Source organism: Geotrypetes seraphini, chromosome 1 (genome assembly GCF_902459505.1).
Source record: "Geotrypetes seraphini chromosome 1, aGeoSer1.1, whole genome shotgun sequence".
NCBI lineage: Eukaryota > Metazoa > Chordata > Amphibia > Gymnophiona > Dermophiidae > Geotrypetes > Geotrypetes seraphini.
In genome coordinates, this window is record NC_047084.1 from 411,165,468 (window position 1) to 411,187,986 (window position 22,519).

Below are 22,519 nucleotides of genomic sequence, written 5' to 3' on the forward strand. Positions count from 1 at the left end.
CTTTAGTTAAAGCCAAAGTCATCAGCTTCCTGTGATAAGAGTTCCTGGGGAGCCTGATGAGAGGATTCTAGGGAAGGGGTATTTTATGGAAACTGTGGAAGTTGGAAGATATCACACCTTGGTGTGTCTGTATTTTCATTTTCCCTCCTAGGATATTCAGATTAGTATTACCATTGAGGCCATACTGGGAAGAGCAAGTGCGACCGGTTCTGCCAGTGAGATGACAGACTTTATGAAGCAGATGATAGAGTTGAGGACTCTCTTGCAGCAACCATTTTTGGACATTATGAAAAAGTAAATACATAGGCCATGGGGCAATTGCTGTGACTATATGTGCAATCTGTGGGGACTGCTATGGCGAATGACACAGGACAAGTGCCAATAGGAATCATGAGTATAGGGACTTTAGCTTTGAATAAAATGAACTCCAATGATGATCTGGAAGACTCTGTTGCTACATTTGAACGTATTGCCATGGTTGCTAAATGGCCGATGGAACACTGGGCATTCAGATTGGTTAACTGCCTAAATGGGAAAGCGTTAGCCACCAATAGGGCATTGACTTCTGAACTAGCATCTTCTTATGACAAAGTCAAAGGCACTATTTTGAATAGAGTGAGGCTTACTCCAGAACATTTTAGGCAGGGGGATGAAAGCTAGCTGTTGCCTAACCCCCAGTAAGTCTGAAGTCCTAGGTCTGTAGCTGTGAGCTGAAAATGTCCAACAGACCTGAGAAGTCCTTGGACCTAGGTGGATCAGAAGGGCCTGCCATTTTGGAGCGGTGCGCCTACCAGCCAGAGGGTGTATGCATCCCTCCAGATGGACTTTTATCTTAAAAGGTACGGGGGGGAGGGGGGCTGTTGGTGCCGGGAGGGTCTGCTGGGTGCTGTGGGTGTGGGGGGTATACCGGTTAGGGGAATGCAAGGGGTCTACAGGTTGAGGGGATTTTGGATGAGGGGTGTCACTGAGTAGAGGGGGAAATTCCAGGAGTGGCGGTGGGAGGGAATGGGCATCCCTCCTGCCGCAGACATTCGCGGGTGGTTTGGGAGTAGCGGCAGGAGTGGGCATCCTTCCTGCCGGCTGACATGATGGTACGGGGGCGAGGGGAGGGTTCCCTGCTGCGGCCAATCAGCTGATCGCAAAAGGGAGATTTCCTTGCTGCGATCAGCTCAGTGGCTGTGTCTATTTGAAATGTAGGCCAGCATTTTTTTGGCCTACATTTCAGGCGTCTATCGCGATCCTAGGGAGATGTCTAGGGTTGCTTATGTTCGCCCAAGGCCACTTCCAAGCGAAACCACGCCCACGCCCAGCCTTGGTTGAGCTTAAGTGTCTTGATGCATCTCCCTGCACCTGCAACAAACGTCTACAGTATAGGCAACCTGCCTTGGGGTTAGACAGCGATAGGACGCCTACTGCTGCCTACAATCGGGATGCCGTTTTTAGAATTTGCACCTAAGGGACAGACTTGCATTGGAAAGAGGTGTAAGGAATGTTCTGGGAGGATTTTCTGTTAATTACTAGGGTTTTAGTGTGGGGATTTCCCCCCCCCCCCAATATGGTGATTCACTTCGTATGTTATCAGAAAAAGAGGAAAAGAGTGCATTTTGCTTTATTTTGGTATTCTGCAATGGCGACGGTCATTATAGTATTCCCTACAATGTTTTTCTGTTACAGTAAGTATTGTTTTTCCAGATCTATTTATGCTTGCCTACACAGCCAAATGGAACAGGTGGCTAATACACATGCCTGTTATTGTTAGTTCTACCTGCATATCAAAGTACAAATAGAATAACTGGTTATTTCAGGGTTCTCCCCTCCCCCCCTATTATGTAAAAGGAGTCCTGTAGAGCCAGGAGAATTGATCTGAAACATTTTGTAAGCTCCATTCAGGCATTCGTAGATGCAATGGGTTGTTACCATATCCTGAATTCCTGTTCACTTATGAATATTTGTCACCACAGTGAACATCAAAGGAAACCAATAGGTTAAAACAGTGTTGTTTTTTAAAAGCCCCCTTAAGTGAAGCAAAATCATGCAAACATACTCTACAAACACACAGAAAGCATGTAGCTGAGGACATGACTCCCTCGCCACAATGAGGGAATGTGAAAAAGACAGCACAGTCATATCGGAGATAGACAGATGTAAAAATGCATTTATATTCCCTTTTTGTAACACCCACCCACATGATGTTTCTTTCACAATAAATATCATTTGTGCTACATGCATATAAAGTCAAATAATCATGAAGAAAATTTAGACAAAAAAAGGCCATTAACTAATAAGTACCTTTCCCAAATATAAAATTGTCTTTATTGCATAGAAAGTTTGATAACATGATGGCAGTGCGGTAGAAGTCAAAAACAGATATTACAATGAAAAATACGTCAGGTAATGTCTGGCGACTAGTGTTACATCCAGTTTGGGTTTTGAGGAGAAAATTGCAGTCACAAAGACAGATCCCTAACATTTTCTTTGGCTCATTTTCCTGGCCTATACATTTTCTGTGTGCTAGGGCACACAAAAATTAAAACACCGCAGACACAGTAGCGATGGTATACATTGTTTTGGTAAGACTTTTTGCCATATTTATACTCTCAAATTTCACTCAGCTAAAACCAAGATATTTCAGGAACTTTTTCCTCTTCACAGCAGGGCCATTTAAGGACAGCATATTTAATAATGAACAAATCAATCAAAACAAGGGATAAAAAGATAGTCATATCAGGGACATAGGAGAAACAAAACTCACAACATGTGAAATCCAGTCATAAACCACAGCAAGGGTTGTGAGGATTAAGTGGACATAATATCACTTTTCTTTTGCAGCCATAACAAATGAATTAGAGAAACTGGTCACAGCATATGACTTCCCCCTGACTCCCAATCTACCTCTCCTCTTCAGCCTGCAAAACACATTGGAAAGGCAAAAAGTTACATCTAATGAATGCAGTAGATCAAAGTACCTAAAGAACATGACGAGAATCTGGGCAGGAACAGACAAAAAAAAAGACACCAATATATTAAAGTGGATAGACAACAGCTCTCATCATGTTATTTAGCTTATGTTAATGGGCCCAGGCTGGCACACAAAATGAGTTTTGCATTAATTTACATATGCTAAAGTTATCACATTAATCTGAACATGATCACAAATGCTATAAGTTATCAGGTTAATGTGAATGTCGTTGCACAATCATAAACCACTTTTGGTGATGCATCTCGGGTGTTTTAGGGTGTGTTATTTTTCTATGCACTAACAGGCGATAAGTTCTGTTGTGCATCTTAAAGCCTCATGACTTTATTAGCATAAGTTGTGTGTTAAAACTCTTTCTGAGCAGTGCCCCCAAAGTGTTTTAGACCCCATTAGCTTGCCAGATAAAGATACTGTAACAAAGACAGTGGATATGCTTTCATTGTTGAAATGAAAGAAAAACATGCAAAGTTCATTTTCAACAACTCACTTCCAGAGTGTTAAAAAAAACCCCCAAAACAGCCAGCCCTCCCACCAGGCCCTCTCTTCACTCCCTATTCCTTCCCTACGATCTTATCACATCTGCTGCTGTCTGTAAAGGGGCAGGAGGGATACAGAAAGGTGGACCCAAAGTTGCCAACTTATGGATTCTTGCAATACTGAGGATCAACCCTACCTGGTGAAGACACTAATGGATGGGGTGAGATTTTACTATAGAGAGAGGGTAAAGGTAAAATGCCCAGAGGTTGCCTTTTGTTTAATTTGGGGCTTTTTTTTTTGCCATGGGGGAAGTAAGTTTGGGGCCTAGACCCCACTAATTTTTTTTTGGGGGGGGTTGGTTTTTCTTTCCTTTTTTAATTTCATTTGTGGCTTGATTCTGTTTCATAATTAAAACAGAATATTGTGGGCATAGCCCTAAATAGCTACTCATTCAGTGCGTCCTGCCTATTAAGTTCAGTTGGACACAGGAAAGGCAAGGGCAAAACATTAAACTAGTGAGCTTCCAGTGCTGGCTGCAAAAGAAAAGACCCAGGTAAACACAGAAGCTGATCAGCGGAGCACCAGAGTTGCTTGAGTAACTAGAACCAGATGTTATGTATGTCTATCACTTCTTTTACACCCCCCACCCACCCCTTACACACTTTTACTAAGCTGTGGTAGAGGTTTCTACCGCGGCCCGGAAAGCTAACTGCTCATAGGAATTCTATGAGCGTCAGAGCATTTAGCGCTCTGGGTTGCGATAGAAACCTCTACTTCAGCTTAGTAAAAGTGTGTGTGTGTGGGGGGAGGGGTTAGTCTTTGACTGCCATAGTGTCCTGTGATTTAAATGCCAGGAGTATGCAATTTATTGCAACAATCCACCTTTATTCAAAAGATACTGGGCCCCTTTTACAAAACCACAGTAGTGATGCCCTTAGGAACTGAATGGGCTTTGGTGCATTAACCATGGCAGCATCGCTATGTGGCTTTGTAAAAGGGGCCCACTATTTGTTATATTAAGGCACTGTTCTTTTTAATCGCTCTCTTTTTGGCTTCCATCCCTCACTCTATCATACAAAACCATATTTCAAAGATAATTTTGAAGAAATATAATGATGCAAAATAAAAGATAAGAGACCAAAACATCAAGCTAGGCTTCAAGATATTTTTTCCACTGAAAGTAAACGAGTAAATTTCACATAAAATCTGCAACAAATATCAGAACCCCATTTCTGGCAGTACAGACAGCAGGCGGTTCTCTAAAATCATCACCCTGTGATCATAAGGTCAACCATGAATCTTCAAGGACCTTCTGAGAAGGCCAGGTTCTAATATGTTTTGCTAAAAAAAGGTACTTTATTTATAACATAGAAACATGATGGTAGATAAAGGCCAAATGGCCCATCCAGTCTGCCCATCTGCAGTAACCATTATCTCTTCCTCTCTCTAAGAGATCCCACGTGCCTATTCCAGGCTTTCTTCAAATCAGACACAGTCTCTGTCTCCACCACCTCTACCAGGAGACTGTTCCATGCATCTACCACCCTTTCTGTAAAAAAGTATTTCCTTAGATTACTCCTGAGCCCATCACCTCTTAATTTCATCCGATGCCTTCTCATTCTAGAGCTTCCTTTCAAATGAGACTCGACTCATGCACATTTATGCCACATAGGTATTTAAACATCTATCATATCTCCCTTCTCCTGCCTTTCCTCCAAAGTATATATAACAATAAATAACTTAGACTAAGTAATATAGTGAAAAGAAACACCATCAATGGGCAATAAACACAGAAACTGAGGTGAGCAGGCACTTCAGGCATTTAGGGATAGTGAGGCTTTGGTTTCTCTGTGCAGTGCCATATTTTCTTTAAAAACTGGAGGAGAGGGTTTAGCAGCATAACAGGGTACAAAACCACACGGTAAAGACTTGAGCTTTCAAGGTTGCAACACAGACAATTCTAGTGTGGACTGGCATGGGGAAATGGTCAAAACCAGATAAAATATTATAGGCTTTATTTAAGACTTATTCCAACTTGAGTACTGTATGCAAAATACAAACTCCCAAAAACTTTAATTTTATTTATAGTTTACAAATATACAAAATAGAAGTTTGCTTAGAATTATATTACATATTTATTATGTAAAGTATTATATAGGGGGGAAAAAAGGCATTTGTTCTGCTTCAGGCCTATTTGGGAATAAACCATAGTACTGTACAAATTATTGCACATTGTAACCACAGTGCATTACAGACTGTCTGCATAAAATAAAATAAACATTAATAATAAACCAGGTATATTTACCTGACTTAGGTCATAAATGAAGATCGGAAGACAAAAATATATATTTCCTTGTCTGATATGCAGCAGTTGCTTGAGAACTCTGGTTTCCACTTTTTGGTACCGTTAGAACAAGCAGTCACTAAGCACCATGAATTAGGAGTTTAACATCTTTTTTTTTTTTTTGTTATTTCTTTTTTGTTGTACCTGAACTTTTTTCATCATCCCATAATAAAATAATGGCTTTCGAAAGGTAAAAGGAATACCAAAGGACATTATTTATATAGCTACTGTGCTGACACAAAGATCACAGGAATGTAAACTGCCCTCCCCCCTCCCCCATATATAGTTTATTCAACCCTGATATCCGTGGCTTCCAGTCACTTCTTGGCATTTTTATATTCCAGAAATATTCAAGTTGAATTTTTATATTAAAAAAAATGGAATGCTTGAAGATCCAGTCAAAGAACCCAGTATTTGTGTCTTATTCATAAAGTTTCACAATAATGCATTACTAATTTTAAAGTATCCATGAGTTCCACCTTCTGGAAGACATAGTTCCGTCCTCATGCTCCCTTGTAGTGCCTCATCCTGCCTCTTCAGTCTGTGCAAGAAAGTGTTGTGTTCAGAATACTGACTCCTGTGGCAGTACAAGGAGGAAACGTCCACTAGTTTCCTACTAAAAGTGCCTCTTCATGTGTAAGGCCAAGTGGTCTGACCTAGAGAAGGCCCGGTCGCACCTCTGACACTGGAAAGGGCGATGACCAGTGTGCTTCCTGTAGTGACGAGTCAATTCATCAGAGCGTGCAAACTTCCAGCCACAGCCTTCCCAGTCGCAGTGATATGGCTTCTCTCCTATGAAAAGACACAGAGAAACAAGATCATTTTCAACCTGCCAGCTTACAAAACTACTGGACACACTGGTATCAATTTTTTTTTTGCACTCTAGAAGCTATGTCTTATGGGCCTGCGGATGTTGGGAGGGGGGAGAAATCAGATGCATATTCACCACTTCACAAACGAAACAGCATTTATCAGTTAAATTAATGTTAAATACCTGGGTAGAGTGCCCAAAGATTGCTCAAGTATAACTGTTCAGGTGTAATCAATCTAGATATGTTGTTATAATGTAAGAAAAACAATAAAAGACCATTTCAGCCACAGGGTGAGATTTAATAAAAGACATCTACAGTGTTACTCCACGCTTGCACGTGTTAACCTGCTTAAATAGTAAATAGGCCCCATGCCTTTTAGTAAATCTAGTCCATTTGTTAGTTATTTGCAAAGATTTATATATACCTATAAAAAATACTGACGCATAAAAAGAGTAGATATGAATCACTTGTTTACCCTTTCAAAAATACTAGAACTAGGCGGCATGCAATGAAGCTACTAAATCATAAATTTAAAACAAGCTGGAGAAAATAGTTCTTCACCCAATGTGTAATTAAACTCTGGAATTTGTTGCCAGAGAATGTGGTAAACACAGTTAGCTTAGAGGAGTTTAAAAAAGGTTTGGATAATTTCCTAAAAGTGCATAAGATGGACTTGGGAAAATCCACTGCTTATTTCTAGGATACGCAGCATACAATCTGTTTTACGAGGGGCCGCTGAAAAGTTCTTAGCCCAACCAAGAGGAGAACGATGTGGAGCCATGAAACTTACAAGTTATTCCACACCTTCCATGACACTTTTGTTTCAATGATATGAAATGAAACAAAAGGTGGGAGGGGCCTTAGGCATCTGGGTAAGTTTCATGGCTCCATATTGTTCTCTTCTTGGACGGGCTGAGAACTTTTCAGCAGCCCCTCATACTCTTTTGGGATCTTTCTAAGTACTTGTGGTCTGAATTGGCCTCTGTTGGAAACAGGATACTGGGCTTGATGGACCTTCAGTCTTCCCAGTATGTAACTCTTATAATCTTAAACCTCAAAACAGTGTTTCTAAGCAGTGTATAATAAAACATAAATAAAACATTAAACACAAAGAGTAGCCCGAGAGCTAGTCTCGAAGGGCGTAGGATAACACGGGGCTGGGAGCCCTATGGCGTCCGTGTTGTCATAGAGACAGGGTAAGGATTGGTAGGTTTTAAAGTTGCTTAGATATCATAGATAATTTAAAAATAAATGGTACATGATTGGAGGACAGGGGAAGTGGGCGGTACCAGGGGAGGTGTTAAAAGCCGGGACCTTGGAGGACTCGGTTTTCAGGGTCCTCCAGGGTGGTTTTTCCCCGCCCACCCACCCTTTATAGATGGCTTTGGTAGCTAGGGAGGCGGGTCTCCCGAGCTACTGGGTGCTGGGGCTCATCCGGCGATGAGCGGAGGGACGGCTGGGAGCCGTGTCTTGTGGTCTACTGACCTGGTTAAAGGGGCATGAGGTCATGCCACCCCTCAGGCTCTTGCTGTTCATGGCGGGGTCGGGGGCCATGGATTGATGTTTACACTATGTAGCTCGGGGAGAGCTGGCTGATCTTGTGTTATGAAATTACAATGTTAATTATGTTAATTTATGCAATTACGTTAATTGCTGTTGTGGTTAATAAATGGAGCTGCGGCTGAATTCCAAAAAGAAAAATGGTGTGGTCTCTGTTATTTGGTTTAAGACATAAAGGTAAGAGAGGAGGGGGTGGTGGTTTGTGGCGGGAATAGGAGCTATCCAGATCCCGCTGTTACACAAGATATCATAATACAGAACAAAAAAGGCATAATTCTCAATACAAGGCTCAAGATCATGTTAGGTTGTATGAGCAAATTGGACGAGTTGCATACAACACTATTATAGTCAGGGCAGGATTAATTTGTCGAGGGCCCCCCGTCCCCCCCCCCCTTGCGCCCAGGCGAAAACAGGAAGCTGCGTCAGAGGGAAGCTTTGGGCAAGCAGCACCACTTGCACAATTATAGTTCCCGTTGCCTTTCTTACTCGCGTTGCTTGCTTGTCTTACTTTCCGTTGAGGGGGGGGGAGGGGGCGCATTGCCGATCGATGCTGGAGGGTCCCATCGCTGTTTGGAAAAAACAATGTTGATGCCCTCCTTCATCGGGCCCCCTTGACCATTTCAGGCCCTAGGCACGTGCCTACTTGGCCTATTGGTTAATTCTGCCCTGATTATAGTACTGTTATGGTCCCATAGGAGGGGCGTTAGGCACCTGGGCCAACCGGAGTCTTAGGCCTCCTTCCCAATGCATTCTGGCACACCCACTCTCTATTCTCATACATGCCCCCTTAGTACATGGGTAGTGCTAGTGGTTCACTGTGAGATGTGTCAGCATGCCCCACGGTACGCCATTTTAAGTGGCGGCAAGCACAGGCTAGTGCTCAGCGCTGCTTGGTAAAAAGGCCCCTTAAGGGAGGAATTCATCAGTGGGCATGACCACGTTGGTGTGCGCTAAATGCTAAAGACACCTAAAGGAATATAATGAGATCTTTAGCATTTAGCACACACTAACACCCGTTGATGAATTCCCCCTTAAGATACTGAGCAGGAACAGAAGCTACCTTCTTTCCTCTTTCTTCTTTTTTTTATTTTTTATTAATTTATTTATTCATTTTTAAACTTACATCAAGTGTACAGTAAATATCAACCAAATATAATACAACATCACTTGAAAAATTTTCAATATCATACACCATGAAGATTTAACCCCTACCCCCCTCCCAAATTCATATACAACTAATATATACCACATAAAAATAATATCTTACAACAATCATCTATATATTCTTAATGGAAAAACAAGAAATCCCCCCCCCCCAAATCTACATGTGTATTACCTTCTTTCTTCTAGTTTTGCTTGATTGTAATTTTTATATTCATTTTGTTACCCACTATTTTATTTTTGGGAAATGCAACCTTTATTTTCATCCTTTCTGGATACTTTGGGGTTCTTTGTAGCTAATATAATGTTTTCTCCAGGGGGGTTCTTCTTCTTTCCTTCTCTTTCCAATTTATCTTTTATACAAGCAATGATTTTTTTCTCCCATCTGGGACAGAGAGGGTAGTTCAATGTGCCTATTATATTATAAGCTTTGTAAACCGCTTAATACTCATGTTTAAGCGGTATATCAAATTCAATAAATACAATACGTGTTTTTTGAAAGATGAGGGGCATTTGAAGTGCTGCTCAGTGGTAACCATATTGAGACACTCACTTTTCTGATGAAAAACTTTACTATGAAATTTTACTGTCACATGTTGTGGAAGAAGTGCACTTTCACTCCTCTCAGCTGTAATCTAGCCAAACACATCAATCTCTAACCCCACCTTAAAATCAGTGCAGCTTTATTTTCTAACCACTCTGCAGCCTGCATTCACCTCACTTACTCCCCAACACTGATATGCAATGACTTAACATTTATGCAAGAAGAACACGGTCATGTTCTTATTGAAAGTCACACGACCCATATTTCCCACACAATTTTTAGGGGAGCCACTATCTGGGAACACAGCTTCCTTGCAGCAGCGACCTAGATGCACATAAATGTAAAAAATGTTTTGGTGGTACTGATATTGCCCAACTTGAACTGTACGTGTCCTGCTATTGACATACATTTTAGATCTGAAAATGATTCACAATGAGAAAATATTTTGTCATTTGCGTGCATCACAGATGTATCAAAGCCACTGTCTTTGTTGCAATGGTGTGCAGAGAGTTTTCAGTATTAGAGAAAAGCTCAAGATTGAGGAGAAGCCCTCAAAAAAGAGTATTATTCAGTTTAATGAGTATTTCCTGCTTCTTTAAAACTATTGTTGGGTTACTAAATGGCACTAGAGGTTTTTAGTGTGGGCCAGTGAGGAAAATGCTCTGATGCTCTTAGGAATTCTACGAGTGTCAGAGCATTTACCTTGTCAGCCCACGCTAAAAACTTCTAGTGCCATTTAGTAAAAGGAGCCCTATATGTTGAACTTAAAAAACAATCATATAAACCTCAAACTTGGTTAAATTAGCTACAATTTTGATGAAAAACGTTTTTGTACTGACAGAGTACTCCTTGCTTTTATTTTTTTTAAAAAATGCCTCAAAAAGCAACTTTTCCTGTGTTCTGTTAAAAAAAAAAAAAAAAAAAAGAGTCATCCACACTCCCAGTTCATGACATTTTAGAGAGGCTTAATGACAAGCTTCTCATTCACTCAGTCATCTGCCTTCAAATACAAACAGAAAGGTTAGCACCTTAGCTGCCGTGGTGGCTTTTATTTTTGCTCTCTAATACCAACACTGCTTTAATCAAACCCAGCTTTAAACACATTCCTGAACATTCATAACTACCAGAAAAAAAAAAAGCCTGTGGTAAAGGCATCTGCATAAGAACTGATACAATGTAATCAATGAAAATCAGGTCTGCAGGTTGCAGAAAGACGAATGCTATGGAATTGCTGTCAGACCCAAGACCCAATGAAAAGGACATCAGAATATGCAAATACAGGTTTCATGGCAGCAGAACCTAAGTTCTATCTGGCTCTAAGGGCTCATTTTACAAAGGTGCGAAATAGCGCACGCTAAAATGCCACGCGCGCTAGCTGCTACCGCCTCCTTTTAAGCAGGCGGTAATTTTTCAACTAGCGCGCGCTAATCTCGTGCGTGCACTAAAAATTCTAGTGCACCTTAGTAAAAGGAGCCCTAAATGCTTGCTTTGACATTTAGAAGTACTGTACTTTGAGAGTTTCTGTGTGTAGGAAACTTTGAAACAGGACTGATAAAATCAGGACTGGAGGTCAAATGAGGACACAAAGTTAGACTCAGTCCACTTTGTATTTAATGTTCCTCAGAATGTATTTGAAACCAGATAAAAGGCAACCCATCTTTTTTCTGTTTTAAACTGGCTTCAAATACATATAATTAGAAAGTTAAATGAATAATGCACTGTTCTTTCCTGAAACCATGGAATTTTGTTAGAATCTCATTATCCACTAGTTTTGACCATTCCAATGGTAATTGTAAGCAGGACTAAGTACAGTATCCCTGGGTTTCTTACCTACATAGTGGTGATTCTTAACCCAGTACTCAGGATAACCTCAATCAGTGGAAGTTTTGAGAAATTGACAATAAATACACTTCTCCCTCGTCATTTGCGGGGAATACGGGCAGAGCCGGACCGCAAATGCCAAAAAACCGCGATTATCCGGCTCTGACCCACCCCCACCTCCCTGCCGCCTTCCCGGCCTTACCTGGTGGTCTAGAGGGCTTTCGGGGCAAGAGCGATCTTCCTACGCTTCTGCCTCGTGCAGATCGCCATCAGGAAATGGCTGTAGGGAGTTCCCGACGTAGTCTCGAGAGACTACGGGAACTCACAGCAGCCATTTCCTCATGGCGATCTGCACGGGGCAGGAGCGTAGGAAGATCGCTCCTGCCCCGAAAGCCCTCTAGACCACCAGGTAAGGCCGGGAAGGCGGCAGGGAGGAAAAAACGATGGATTTTTTTTACATGAAGACTGTTTCTTTTTATTTTCCCCCTCCCCAGAAAAAATCGTGATTATATGAAATGGGGAGGGGGAAGTGTATGCATAAACTAGATCGGCATGCAAAGGAAGGACTGCGTACAAATTATCTCATGAATATTTTTTCCACTTTGATTGTATGCCACTGTCCTATCAATTTTATTGTAGTTCTTTTCCCATTTTAATTTGTTGATGTTATGTTGCTTTTTAGATTGCACGCTGCCTTACTCTGTTTTGTACAGCTAAAGGTGGTGTATAAAATCATTAATAAATAAAATACATAAATAAATAAATAAAATCCAACTAAATGTGTCCCAAGAACTGGGTAGGGAAACTCTACTATACAAGTAGGTTAATTACATTTATATTTAAAAAAAAATTAAATGATTAGCACAATTGGGTCACAGGAGACTTAAAAAAGCTTTGCAAGACCAGAAAGCAGTAAGTTTGAATTTCTTAAATGACATGGTGAACTCATCTGGCAGGAGCCCTTAACAATGATCATAGAGGACACTTCAGAAGGAAGAAAGTCTGGAACATTCACTGCCCTAGTTAGGCTTTTATTGAAAAGCTAGCCACACCTGAGAACCTGAAAGCTGCTTACCTGTGTGGGTGCGAAGGTGAGCCTTGAGATGAGAGCTCTTCGTGTAGGTCTTGCCACAGCCAGCGTAGTCACACGTATGAGTGGCTGTTCTTTTCCTGGGCCAGCTTCGGCGACCCCTCTTTGGCTTGCTTTCCTCTGGCATGCAGCTCCCAGGAGTCATGAGCTCTAAAGGTGAAGAGGGTGGAGTCAGCATGGTCCCTGGCATGTTTTTTACAGCTCCTTCAAAAAGACTGAGATAAGACTGACCTTGGTACTGAAGCGCGGTTGGTTGCTGGTCGGGCTGGAAGGCAGGATAGCTGCTGGCAGCATGGAAAGTCTGGGGCAGTGGCAGTGCCGGATGGCTTAGTCCCTGGGGTGAAGGGTGGCAGTCTCTGTTCAGCATCTCCTCTGGGGGCAAGGGGGCAGAAGTCCTGTTAGCCAGTGCTGGACGCCCACTGGGGAAGTCATGCTGGGCTCTGGGCAGAGTACAAGAAGCAGTCCCTGCCTCCTGTTTGATTTTGGGGCACATCCTGGGCAGTTGCCCACTGTAAGGCACTGAACTGCCTTTGCTAACGTTGACAGCTGGGTTGTAGTCACCCATGTCCAGGGTGGTTTTCACCACAAATTTTCCATGCAGGCTAGTGGCGGGGGCTGGTGGGGGCGGCGGCTGCATGTACACAGGGTCCAAATCGGGTCTCATTAACTCCGCCACAAAGCCTCCAGAGGGTGACAAATCACTGATGTCAGCCAGGTTAAACGGGGTGTCTGTGGAGCCATATAGCAGAGGCCCTGGACCAGGATTGCTGCTGGAGGTGAGCTGCCCCCGGAGACAGCGCTGTGGGTAGGGGAAATTGCATGGAGCGGCTGGGGGAGGGGAGCAGGAGGAAGGGGAAGAAGAGGAAGAAACTCCTGGGCCCTGATCCTGATGGTTCAGAGAGTTAGAGAGGATGAAGTCAAAGTCCAGCAGGTCATTGAACTCCTCAGGCTCTCGGTGGCCGGATGGCTCAGGATCTACACTGGCACTGTCCTCGTACAGCCGGCCAGGATTCAGCACAGGCAGCCGCTGCTTCATGTGAGAAAGCTCCTCCCTCCACCTCTGTGCAGACAGCCACACCAACACATATAGAAAAGAAAATAAAACACCCAGATTTTAGTATCCCTTTTGCTTATATCACATCTTGATGCTAATTGTTAAATGCCCAGAACTAGAAGAAACATGCAGGTGGGCTAGCACATATCTTGTTTTCAAAACTGATACATTTAGTATTACAATAGAAACAATATCTAGCATTAGTAATGGTAGTGCAGTCTGTATTTAGTGTAAGATTATGGGACACTGACCAACAGCTCTGGAAACAGAAAAAAAAAAAGTTTTTTTAAAAAAGGGGTGGTAATAAATTCCTATTTTATTTTCTTGCATCATTTATAGTCCAATAATCTGTGTCTGCTATGTAAAAGAAGAAGTTAATCAACTAGGCTGTTCCTGAGCTGTTTTTGCTAGGTATCTAGGCCACCCCTCCTGGCCAGGGAAAACTAGTTAGGTATGGTCTGATGTTCCCAGACTGCTTAGGATCCGTTGTGGGATCCCAGGATCACAAAATGCTTCATCCCTAACACCTGCAGGAAGGTGAGCCAGTACTGCCCCTCCAACCATCAGTCCTATATATAAAAACAGGTTTTAGGAGGAAGGTTGAAAAGTTTGGTAAAAAGGCAACTTCAACAAGATGGTCTCTCCACCAAGGGCTGGCTATATACTTTAGTCCAGCGAATTTCCAGGTTTTTTGTTAGTTATTTTTCCTACCGGTATGAAAAAACTGGAAACTCGCTGGACTAAGTGTATAGTTCTCGATGGAGACTACCTTGTTTAATTTGCTTTTTTTTTTCTTTTTTCAAATCACCCAGTAAAAAAAGCTGCGATTAGCACATGCAAATAGGGAATATGAAACAGCAAAAAATTCTATTTACTTTTTATAATAATTTATCTTTTACATTTTTTTTTCTGTGATTGCTTTTGCCTGACTAGTATAATGTTTGTCAATTATATTATATTTTATTTAATTTGGATTTACTATACCGCTTTTAACTGCTTTTGAACATGGTTTAGAGTTCTACCTGAGGCCAGAAAAATAAGTTTAAAAGAAAGCGAAGCTTTACAGAAAGGCAGCCCGTATATCCTTTAAGCACTGGATTTCCTGTTCGAACGCAGCTGTCAGAATGTCCCACGCACCCAAGCGAGCAGCAGGTTATGCCCAAATCGGGCAGCTCTAGCTTCAGATGAAACAGAAAAGAGGAACCCAAGAACATCCGAGGCGGAAAACTTCGCAAATACTGCAAAGCGGATCCACTTTAAGAACTCAACTCTTGGCAGGTCTTTGGGAAGAAGTAGGGGTGTGTGCGTGTGTGTTTAGGGGGGGGGAGACACAGATACTCACGTTGCCAGCACTTGCCTGTCTGAGGGATTTCTCCGTGCTCGGGGTGCCCGCCGCGAAGGTGGAGATGGAAGGGAGCAAAGTGCCGCTCAGAGCCATGTCAAAGTCGCCGGGCGGTTGCCTGAGGATGGGAGACAGAAAGGCATACATCAAAAAAGCACGTCCCAGCTCGATTGGGGTTATTTCTGATCGCCAACCAATCCTCTTAGAAACAGACCTCAGGACCTCTTAACTATATGCCACGCATGCCACCCAAGCGATCTACCTCATTAATGCAAGCAGCGACGAAGTTGAGTACGAAGTCCAATAGCGTTCTCAATGGCAGAAAAAAAAAATCCCTTGCTATGAAAAAAATGCACTTGTAATTCTTAATCAGATCTGCGAAGCGCTTTGATGCTTTCCTCGGCGGGGTCAGCGGTGTTTATTAGCACAGAGGCCCGCTGTTGTAGCTGCAGCCAATCTGGGGAGCGGGCGCGAGACGCTCCGAGCCGGGGATTCCCTCCACGCGCCGGTAGGGCGCCGCCGACGCTGCCATGGGAGTGCTGGAACTCGCCGCGCGGGAGATGGAGAGGATGCGCGCACCCGCGCGGGAGTCGCTGGGTGGGAAAGGGATCCGATGCGCGATCCTTCTCGCTTTCTCTGCCACCCCGATGCCCGCGAGTACTGTACATGTACACCCAAACACATACACGAGGCGACTCCTAGACGGGCACCCCCACCCAACCCCCCAAAAGCGCAAACAGCAGCAGCCGTGCTTCCCCACTGCCAGAGCCCAACTCGAAACTGTCATGCCGATCAGCAGAGGTTCCCTACTTATAACTTCTTTTTTTTTTTTTTTTGATTGTTGCCATGACGCTTGAAAAACAAACGCTGCGGAACACGTGGGGGGAGGGGAGTAGCAGAACGAAGCGAATGACAGGGGGAGGGGAATAGAGAAAAAGGGTTGGGTTGTGACGTAGCCAAAGCTGCTGGCTGGCATTGCGCTGCACTGACGCCAGAAGCAACCGTAGGAGCGGCGCGAGGCAGCAGACGGGGCGGGACCGAGCTCAAAGATTTATCCTAGTTGTTTATGAGCAAAACAGTCGCATTGGCAACCCTGGGCGCGAGGAGTTCCCTGAAGCCGCGCGCCTTCTACTACAGTACCGGCAGGCGCGCGTAACACTAGCCACGCGCATCTCATTTGCCAGGGCTTCTGTGTGCGTGTTTGTATGTGTAAAAAAACGGAGCATTATCTAAGGAAGTATAACTTATATTTGTTTTATTGTTTTGTTTACAAATTCAGATGTAGGTTCCCAGAGCGACAAATTTGTACAAAGTCCAGGATAGGGAAGAGGATTTTTACTCAGAAGATCCCGAAGCAAGTGGAATTCATTGGGGTGGGGGGTGTTGAATTGAGAGAATGAGGCCATAGGCTGCCTGTCAGGTAATATATGATTGATATTTTTTTACAATCTCTAAGAAACTTAAGCAGATTAAAATTTAACAAACATAGGGGACATACACAGATGGATCAAAAACTGGTTGGCAAACAGGAAACAGAGGGTAGGAGTAAAGGGACACTATTCTGACTGGAAAGGGGTCACAAGTGGCGTCCCACAAGGGTCAGTGCTGGGACCGCTGCTATTCAATATATTTATTAATGACTTGGAAACAGGGACAAAGTGTGAAGTTATAAAATTTGCGGATGACACAAAACTCTCCGGTAAGGTTAGATCTGTAGAGGAATGTAAAAAACTCCAAAGGGATCTGGACAAACTGAGTGAGTGGGCAGATAAATGGCAGATGAGTTTTAATGTGGAGAAATGTAAAGTTATGCACATAGGGAAAGGGAACCTGATGTACAACTACATGATGGGGGGGATGACATTGGGAAAAGGCAACCTAGAAAAGGACTTGGGGGTTTTGGTGGATAAAACAATGAAACCGGCAGCACAATGCGCAGCGGCCTCAAAAAAGGCGAACAGAATGTTGGGCATTATCAAAAAAGGTATCACTACCAGAACCAAGGAAGTTATCCTCCCGCTGTACAGGGCAATGGTGCGACCGCATCTGGAGTACTGCGTCCAGTACTGGTCGCCGTACCTAAAGAAAGATATGGCGATACTCGAGAGGGTCCAGAGAAGAGCGACAAAAATGATAAAGGGCATGGAAAACCTCTCGTATGCTGAGAGGCTGGAGAAGTTGGGGCTCTTTTCCCTAGAAAAGAGGAGACTTAGAGGAGATATGATAGAAACTTATAAGATCATGAAGGGTATAGTGAAGGTAGAGAGAGACAGATTTTTCAGACTGGCGGGGGCAACAAAAACTAGAGGACACTCAAAAAAATTGAAGGGAGATAGTTTTAGAACAAATGCTAGGAAGTTCTTCTTTACCCAGAGGGTGGTGGACACCTGGAATGCGCTTCCAGAGGGGGTGGTTGAGCAGAGTACGGTTTTGGGTTTCAAAAAGGGATTGGACGAATTCCTGAGGGGTAAGGGAATCCAGGGGTACAATTAGAGGGTTACTATACAAGACAAAATGCTCTTGAGTAATAGATCACTACAGGTCATTGACCTGGGGGGCCGCCGCGGGAGCGGACTGCTGGGCATGATGGACCTATGGTCTGACTCGGCAGAGGCCATGCTTATGTGCTTATGTGCTTATATCAAAGATAAATAAAAAAAATATAAATCTCATCAAACAGCATATCAAACCTATTACAAATTAACACATTCATTATTTTTGATTACAAATTAAACTAAAAGCAAAGCCATGAATATAAAACATAAAGAAAAATAAGCCTTTCCCTGAGTATCATCATCATATTGGGACAGGTTGGTTGTGTATGTTAGTATTCTTGTGTGATTGACTATATATGTATATGTGTGTTTATTTTCTATATCAGGGTTGAATTAACATCTTTATCCCAGGACAAGCAGGCAGCATTTACTCACATGTGGGTGATCTCATGAACAAAACCTGGCATGGACCATCCAAAGTGAACTGTCACTTTAAATATCAAAGATTGGGTGTACCACACATTCACAGGTGCCTTCCCGCCTGCTACCATCAGTTTTGTTTTTTGTGGAGCGGAGAAACCATCTTTTGGTTTTCTCTTCACATGTCATTTGGTGTATATCGTATGTGTTTTAAAATACTGTATGTATATTGTATGTGTTTATTTTCTATGTGTATTTTCTGCGTATGTTTTGTGCCTTCCCATATTAAATTTATTTTCTAATTTTTTTATTTGCCATTATAACTAAAAGGAGTGCTTTTAAACCTCGGCCTATTAGCCTCCTCCTCTCTGAGGCTTTTTTCTTGAGATCATTTTTCTCCTGATAACACAGGTCAACACATCATTTTCATCAGAGTTAATGTTGGGTGGGTTTTGTAGTATTTTGATGCTGATTTCAAATCTGTGTTTAGTTTTTCACTAGCACATCACATTTTTGTAATGAGGTTCATTATATATAATTATAAACGTTAATTGGGCGATATAGCATACATATATAGGATAAACGTAAGGAGGGTTAACGACGGTTGTCTTTGTTTTTTTTATGCTACAGTCTTTATCATGCCAAGACATTGTACTAATCATCCAGATAGTTTCTGTTATGTCTGTGGTTCATTTACTACCAAAGCACAACGTCGCCCAATTACTGTAGTTCTGAAGAAGGTATACAAATTGTACTTTGACTGTCCACTGGGTGATCAGGATAAGTCTTGAGCTCCACATATCATCTACCAGTTGTTCCAACGGACTTCGTGTCTGGCTCAATCGATGAAAGTCAGTGATGTCATTTGCAATCCCAATGATATAGAGGGAAACACGAAACCATATTAAAGATTGTTACTTTTGCCTTGTGAACACAAGTGGATTCTCAGATTTTGTAGACTTCAATTATATCTCCCCTCAGCCGTGTCTTTTCCAAGCTGAAGAGCTCTAACCTCTTTAGTCTTTCCTTATAAGAGAGGAATTCTATTCCCTTTATCATCTTCCAGTACAAAGTTCTTCCATTTGCGTTAGCATCAGCATCCAGAGTGTTCACCAAGTGTGTGTAGAGGCAGCAATATTTTGCTCATACAGCTTCTATGATGTCCCTTTTGGATTTAGTATGCTAGGAGTTCAATCCCTTCCCACAATCCGAGAGTTGCAGAAATCCTAACACTTTTCTGAAAGTTAGAACCCCCTGCAGTTTCAATTTCTGCAAGCAAACCATGCAGAAGTCTTCTGCCCTGTTTCTTTTTCTTATTTTTATGGCTTAAGTTTGTCTTTTTTGGTGGTTTGAGTACCATGCTGCCCCTTACCGGAAGTCCTCTGTTGGAGGAAGGTGCAGTCCTGCGCAGTCAGACTGCTTCTTCACAGAGAAACTTTGGTGGACCTGTGGAGCCTGTCTGCTGTGTGCCACCCTTCTCAGACTCAGTGTCCATTCCCCCAGGAGTTTGCGTGCCCTCTGACCTTGTCAGGGATTAAGCGCAGGCAGTATGCATCCTGAGTAAAAGTTCCTCTGGGTTTCAGGGCGCAGGCGTGGAGTGGTTTCATCAGGGTGGAGCTTACAAACAGAATCCATCTGAATGGCAGTCCGAAGATCTTCAAGTATGGTCATTTGGAGCAGTTTCTGAGACAGAAAATCCTTTCCTCATTCAGTTGCAGTTTAAACAGAGCTGAAAGGCAAGCATAGACTGTAAGTACACCTCCATTATTTCCTATGGGAGCTTTGAGGATATTCTGTGGAACACGGTAAAACTCATTTTTCAGAGTTTCTAAGGGTAGGATTCAGGCCTCCTAGCTCCCCAAACCCCAAATCGTTATTTTTTATTTTCAGATTTTCTTTATTTTTGCCGTTTTTGGTAAAAATTCACTGGCGGTGGCCATCTTGGATTTTTATTTTTTCCCCAAAGTTTTATTTCTGCCTCTAAACCCCTCAATTTGATTAAAAATCATTTGGGATGGACTCCTGTTGAATGTGTGCATTCATTGCGCTGGATTGGTGTTGGATCCGCAACTGTTACTGTATGCCGCAGCACGCTGGGGAGAGGGAGAGAGCTTCAGGCTTTGCCTCCTCCAAGTTCTCTAGGACTGGGGAGCCGGTCTATGTCTGTGATTTCAGGAAAAAGTCTCGCTTAGAGGCCGGCACCATATGTCTGCGTTCCGAGTTTGGGACTCTTATGGCGCCTCAGCAGGTCCCTACAGTGGACACAGGGTGTGAATTTTTTTCACTGGACTTTATTTGGCTCCTCTAGAAAGCGTATTCTTCAGACCCAGCTCATTTTACGCAGCCGGCGGGTGAGTCGGTTTTCTCTAAGCCGGTTGTGATAGTGGCAGAGATCCCTTTTCGGAAGCCCTCTCATCTGGCTATGGCAAAGCTCAATTGCATTATTATTTATTTATTTTTCTATACTGTTCTAGAAGAGCTCAGAACAGTTTACATTAATGTATTCAGGTACTCAAGCATTAGTTGCCATATGGATATTATGTAGAGCATGACATGGGGAAAAATATGACCCCGACTCCACCCCGTGAGCTCGGTCCCCATCCCCACAAACCATCTGATCCCATCTATACAAGCTTCGAATAGTTGCTCTGGACTTGCCTCATTGCCCGTGGTATGCGGATCTCGTTCACAGCACAAGCGGGATAGTACGCCTTAAGAAACCAGACGGGACCTATGTAGAAGCAGACTCGGAAAAAGCTGAACTGTTAAACGAATACTTCTGCTCGGTCTTCACCCGCGAGGCGCCAGGTTCCAGCCCTCAACTACAAAAAAAGGATGGCTCAGTAGACCCGTTTAGTAACTTCAAGTTCACAACAAGCAGTGTCTACTGTGAGTTGTCAAAACTCAAGGTTAACAAAGCAATGGGGCCAGACAACCTACACCCTAGGGTGCTCAGGGAGTTAAGGGACGTCCTGGCGGAACCACTATCCGCGCTCTTCAATCTCTCCCTTAGTACAGGTAGAGTCCCATTGGACTGGAAAATGGCTAACATCATTCCACTCCACAAAAAAGGTTGCATGACAGAGGCTGAGAACTACAGACCAGTGAGTCTCACATCAATAGTGAGCAAACTAATGGAAACTCTAATCAAACACCAATTAGATATGATCCTGGATGAGGAGAATCTGCGGGATCCCCGTCAGCATGGATTTACCAAGGGGAAATCCTGCCAATCCAACTTGATCAGCTTCTTTGACTGGGTGACGGGGAAGCTCGATGTTGGAGAGTCCTTGGACATTGTATACTTGGACTTCAGCAAAGCATTTGATAGTGTCCCTCACTGCAGGTTATTGTGCAAAATGAGTTCTATAGGATTAGGTGACACTTTGACTAAATGGGTTGGGGACTGGCTTGGTGGTAGGCTTCAGAGGGTGGTGGTGAACGGCACCCCTTCTGTAACAACGGCAGTGATCAGCGGAGTGCCGCAGGGCTCGGTCTTGGGCCCGATTCTTTTCAATATCTTTATAAGAGACTTGGCTGAGGGGCTTCGCGGTAAAATAACGTTATTCGCCGATGACGCCAAACTGTGTAACATAACAAGCAAGAGCACAACGGACAATATGAAACACCACCTACTCCTATTGGAGCAATGGTCTAGGACCTGGCAACTGAGCTTCAATGCCAAGAAATGCAAAGTCATGCACCTTGGCAGCCAAAATCCATGCGAGACTTACACCCTAAATGGCGAGATCCTAGCAAGGACTGTTGCAGAACGGGACTTGGGGTAATCATCAGTGAAGACATGAAGACTGCCAATCAAGTGGAGCGGGCTTCATCTAAGGCTAGGCAGATCATGGGATGTATACGTAGGAGTTTCGTCAGCCGCAAGCCTGAAGTCATTATGCCATTGTATAGCTCCATGGTGAGGCCCCATCTGGAATACTGCGTACAATTCTGGAGGCCTCATTACCGCAAGGATGTACCGAGGCTTGAGCCAGTCCAGCGAATGGCCACCCGGATGGTCTCAGGACTCAAGGATCTCCCGTACGAGGAACGGCTGGATAAATTACGGCTATACTCACTCGAGGAACGCAGAGAGAGGGGAGACATGATCAAGACGTTCAAATACCTCACGGGCCGTATCGAGGTAGAAGAAGATATCTTCTTTTTCAAAGGTCCGATGGCGACAAGAGGACATCCATGGAAAATCAGGGGCGGGAAATTGCACGGCGACACCAGGAAATACTTTTTCACCGAAAGAGTGGTTGATCGCTGGAATAGATTTCCACTTCAGGTGATCGAGGCAAGCAGCGTGCCTGATTTTAAGAAGAAATGGGATCGTCACGTGGGATCTCTGCACAGAGATAAATAGGGGAGGGTCATTGGGGTGGGCAGACTAGATGGGCCGCGGCCCTTATCTGT

General features: G+C 43.4%; 1 protein-coding gene across 5 annotated transcripts; it reads right to left on the minus strand.

Annotated features, from left to right (window-relative positions):
* Positions 1-2,286: 2,286 nt before the first annotated feature.
* Positions 2,287-15,950, minus strand: KLF4 (Kruppel like factor 4). 5 transcript variants are annotated; one of them, XR_004536810.1, is made up of 4 exons: positions 15,183-15,438; positions 12,772-13,846; positions 5,760-6,590; positions 2,287-2,906 (listed from the first exon to the last, which is right to left on the minus strand). XR_004536810.1 is itself a non-coding variant. In XM_033918674.1 (4 exons), the coding sequence occupies exons 1-4, from the start codon at positions 15,447-15,449 to the stop codon at positions 6,415-6,417; spliced, it is 1,359 nt and encodes a 452-aa protein (XP_033774565.1). In that variant the 5' UTR covers positions 15,450-15,950; the 3' UTR covers positions 5,866-6,414. The 5 variants fall into 5 exon arrangements, 4 of the variants coding, with proteins under 4 accessions (XP_033774565.1, XP_033774555.1, XP_033774571.1 ...); XM_033918674.1 differs by lacking the exon at positions 2,287-2,906 and adding an exon at positions 15,445-15,950 and having other exon boundaries at positions 5,866-6,590; positions 15,198-15,300; XM_033918664.1 differs by lacking the exon at positions 2,287-2,906 and adding an exon at positions 15,445-15,950 and having other exon boundaries at positions 5,866-6,590; positions 15,183-15,300.
* Between the last annotated feature and the right edge of the window lie 6,569 nt (positions 15,951-22,519).

Excerpts from the sequence above, each read along its gene's own strand:
- KLF4 (XM_033918655.1), bottom strand. The coding sequence starts at position 15,329 with ATGTATGCCTTTCTGTCTCCCATCCTCAGGCAACCGCCCGGCGACTTT. Across the intron at positions 13,847-15,197 it reads CGGAGAAATCCCTCAGACAG|AGGTGGAGGGAGGAGCTTTC; the intron begins GCAAGTGCTGGC and ends CTGTCTGCACAG. Across the intron at positions 6,591-12,771 it reads TCACCTTCGCACCCACACAG|GAGAGAAGCCATATCACTGC; the intron begins GTAAGCAGCTTT and ends GTCTTTTCATAG.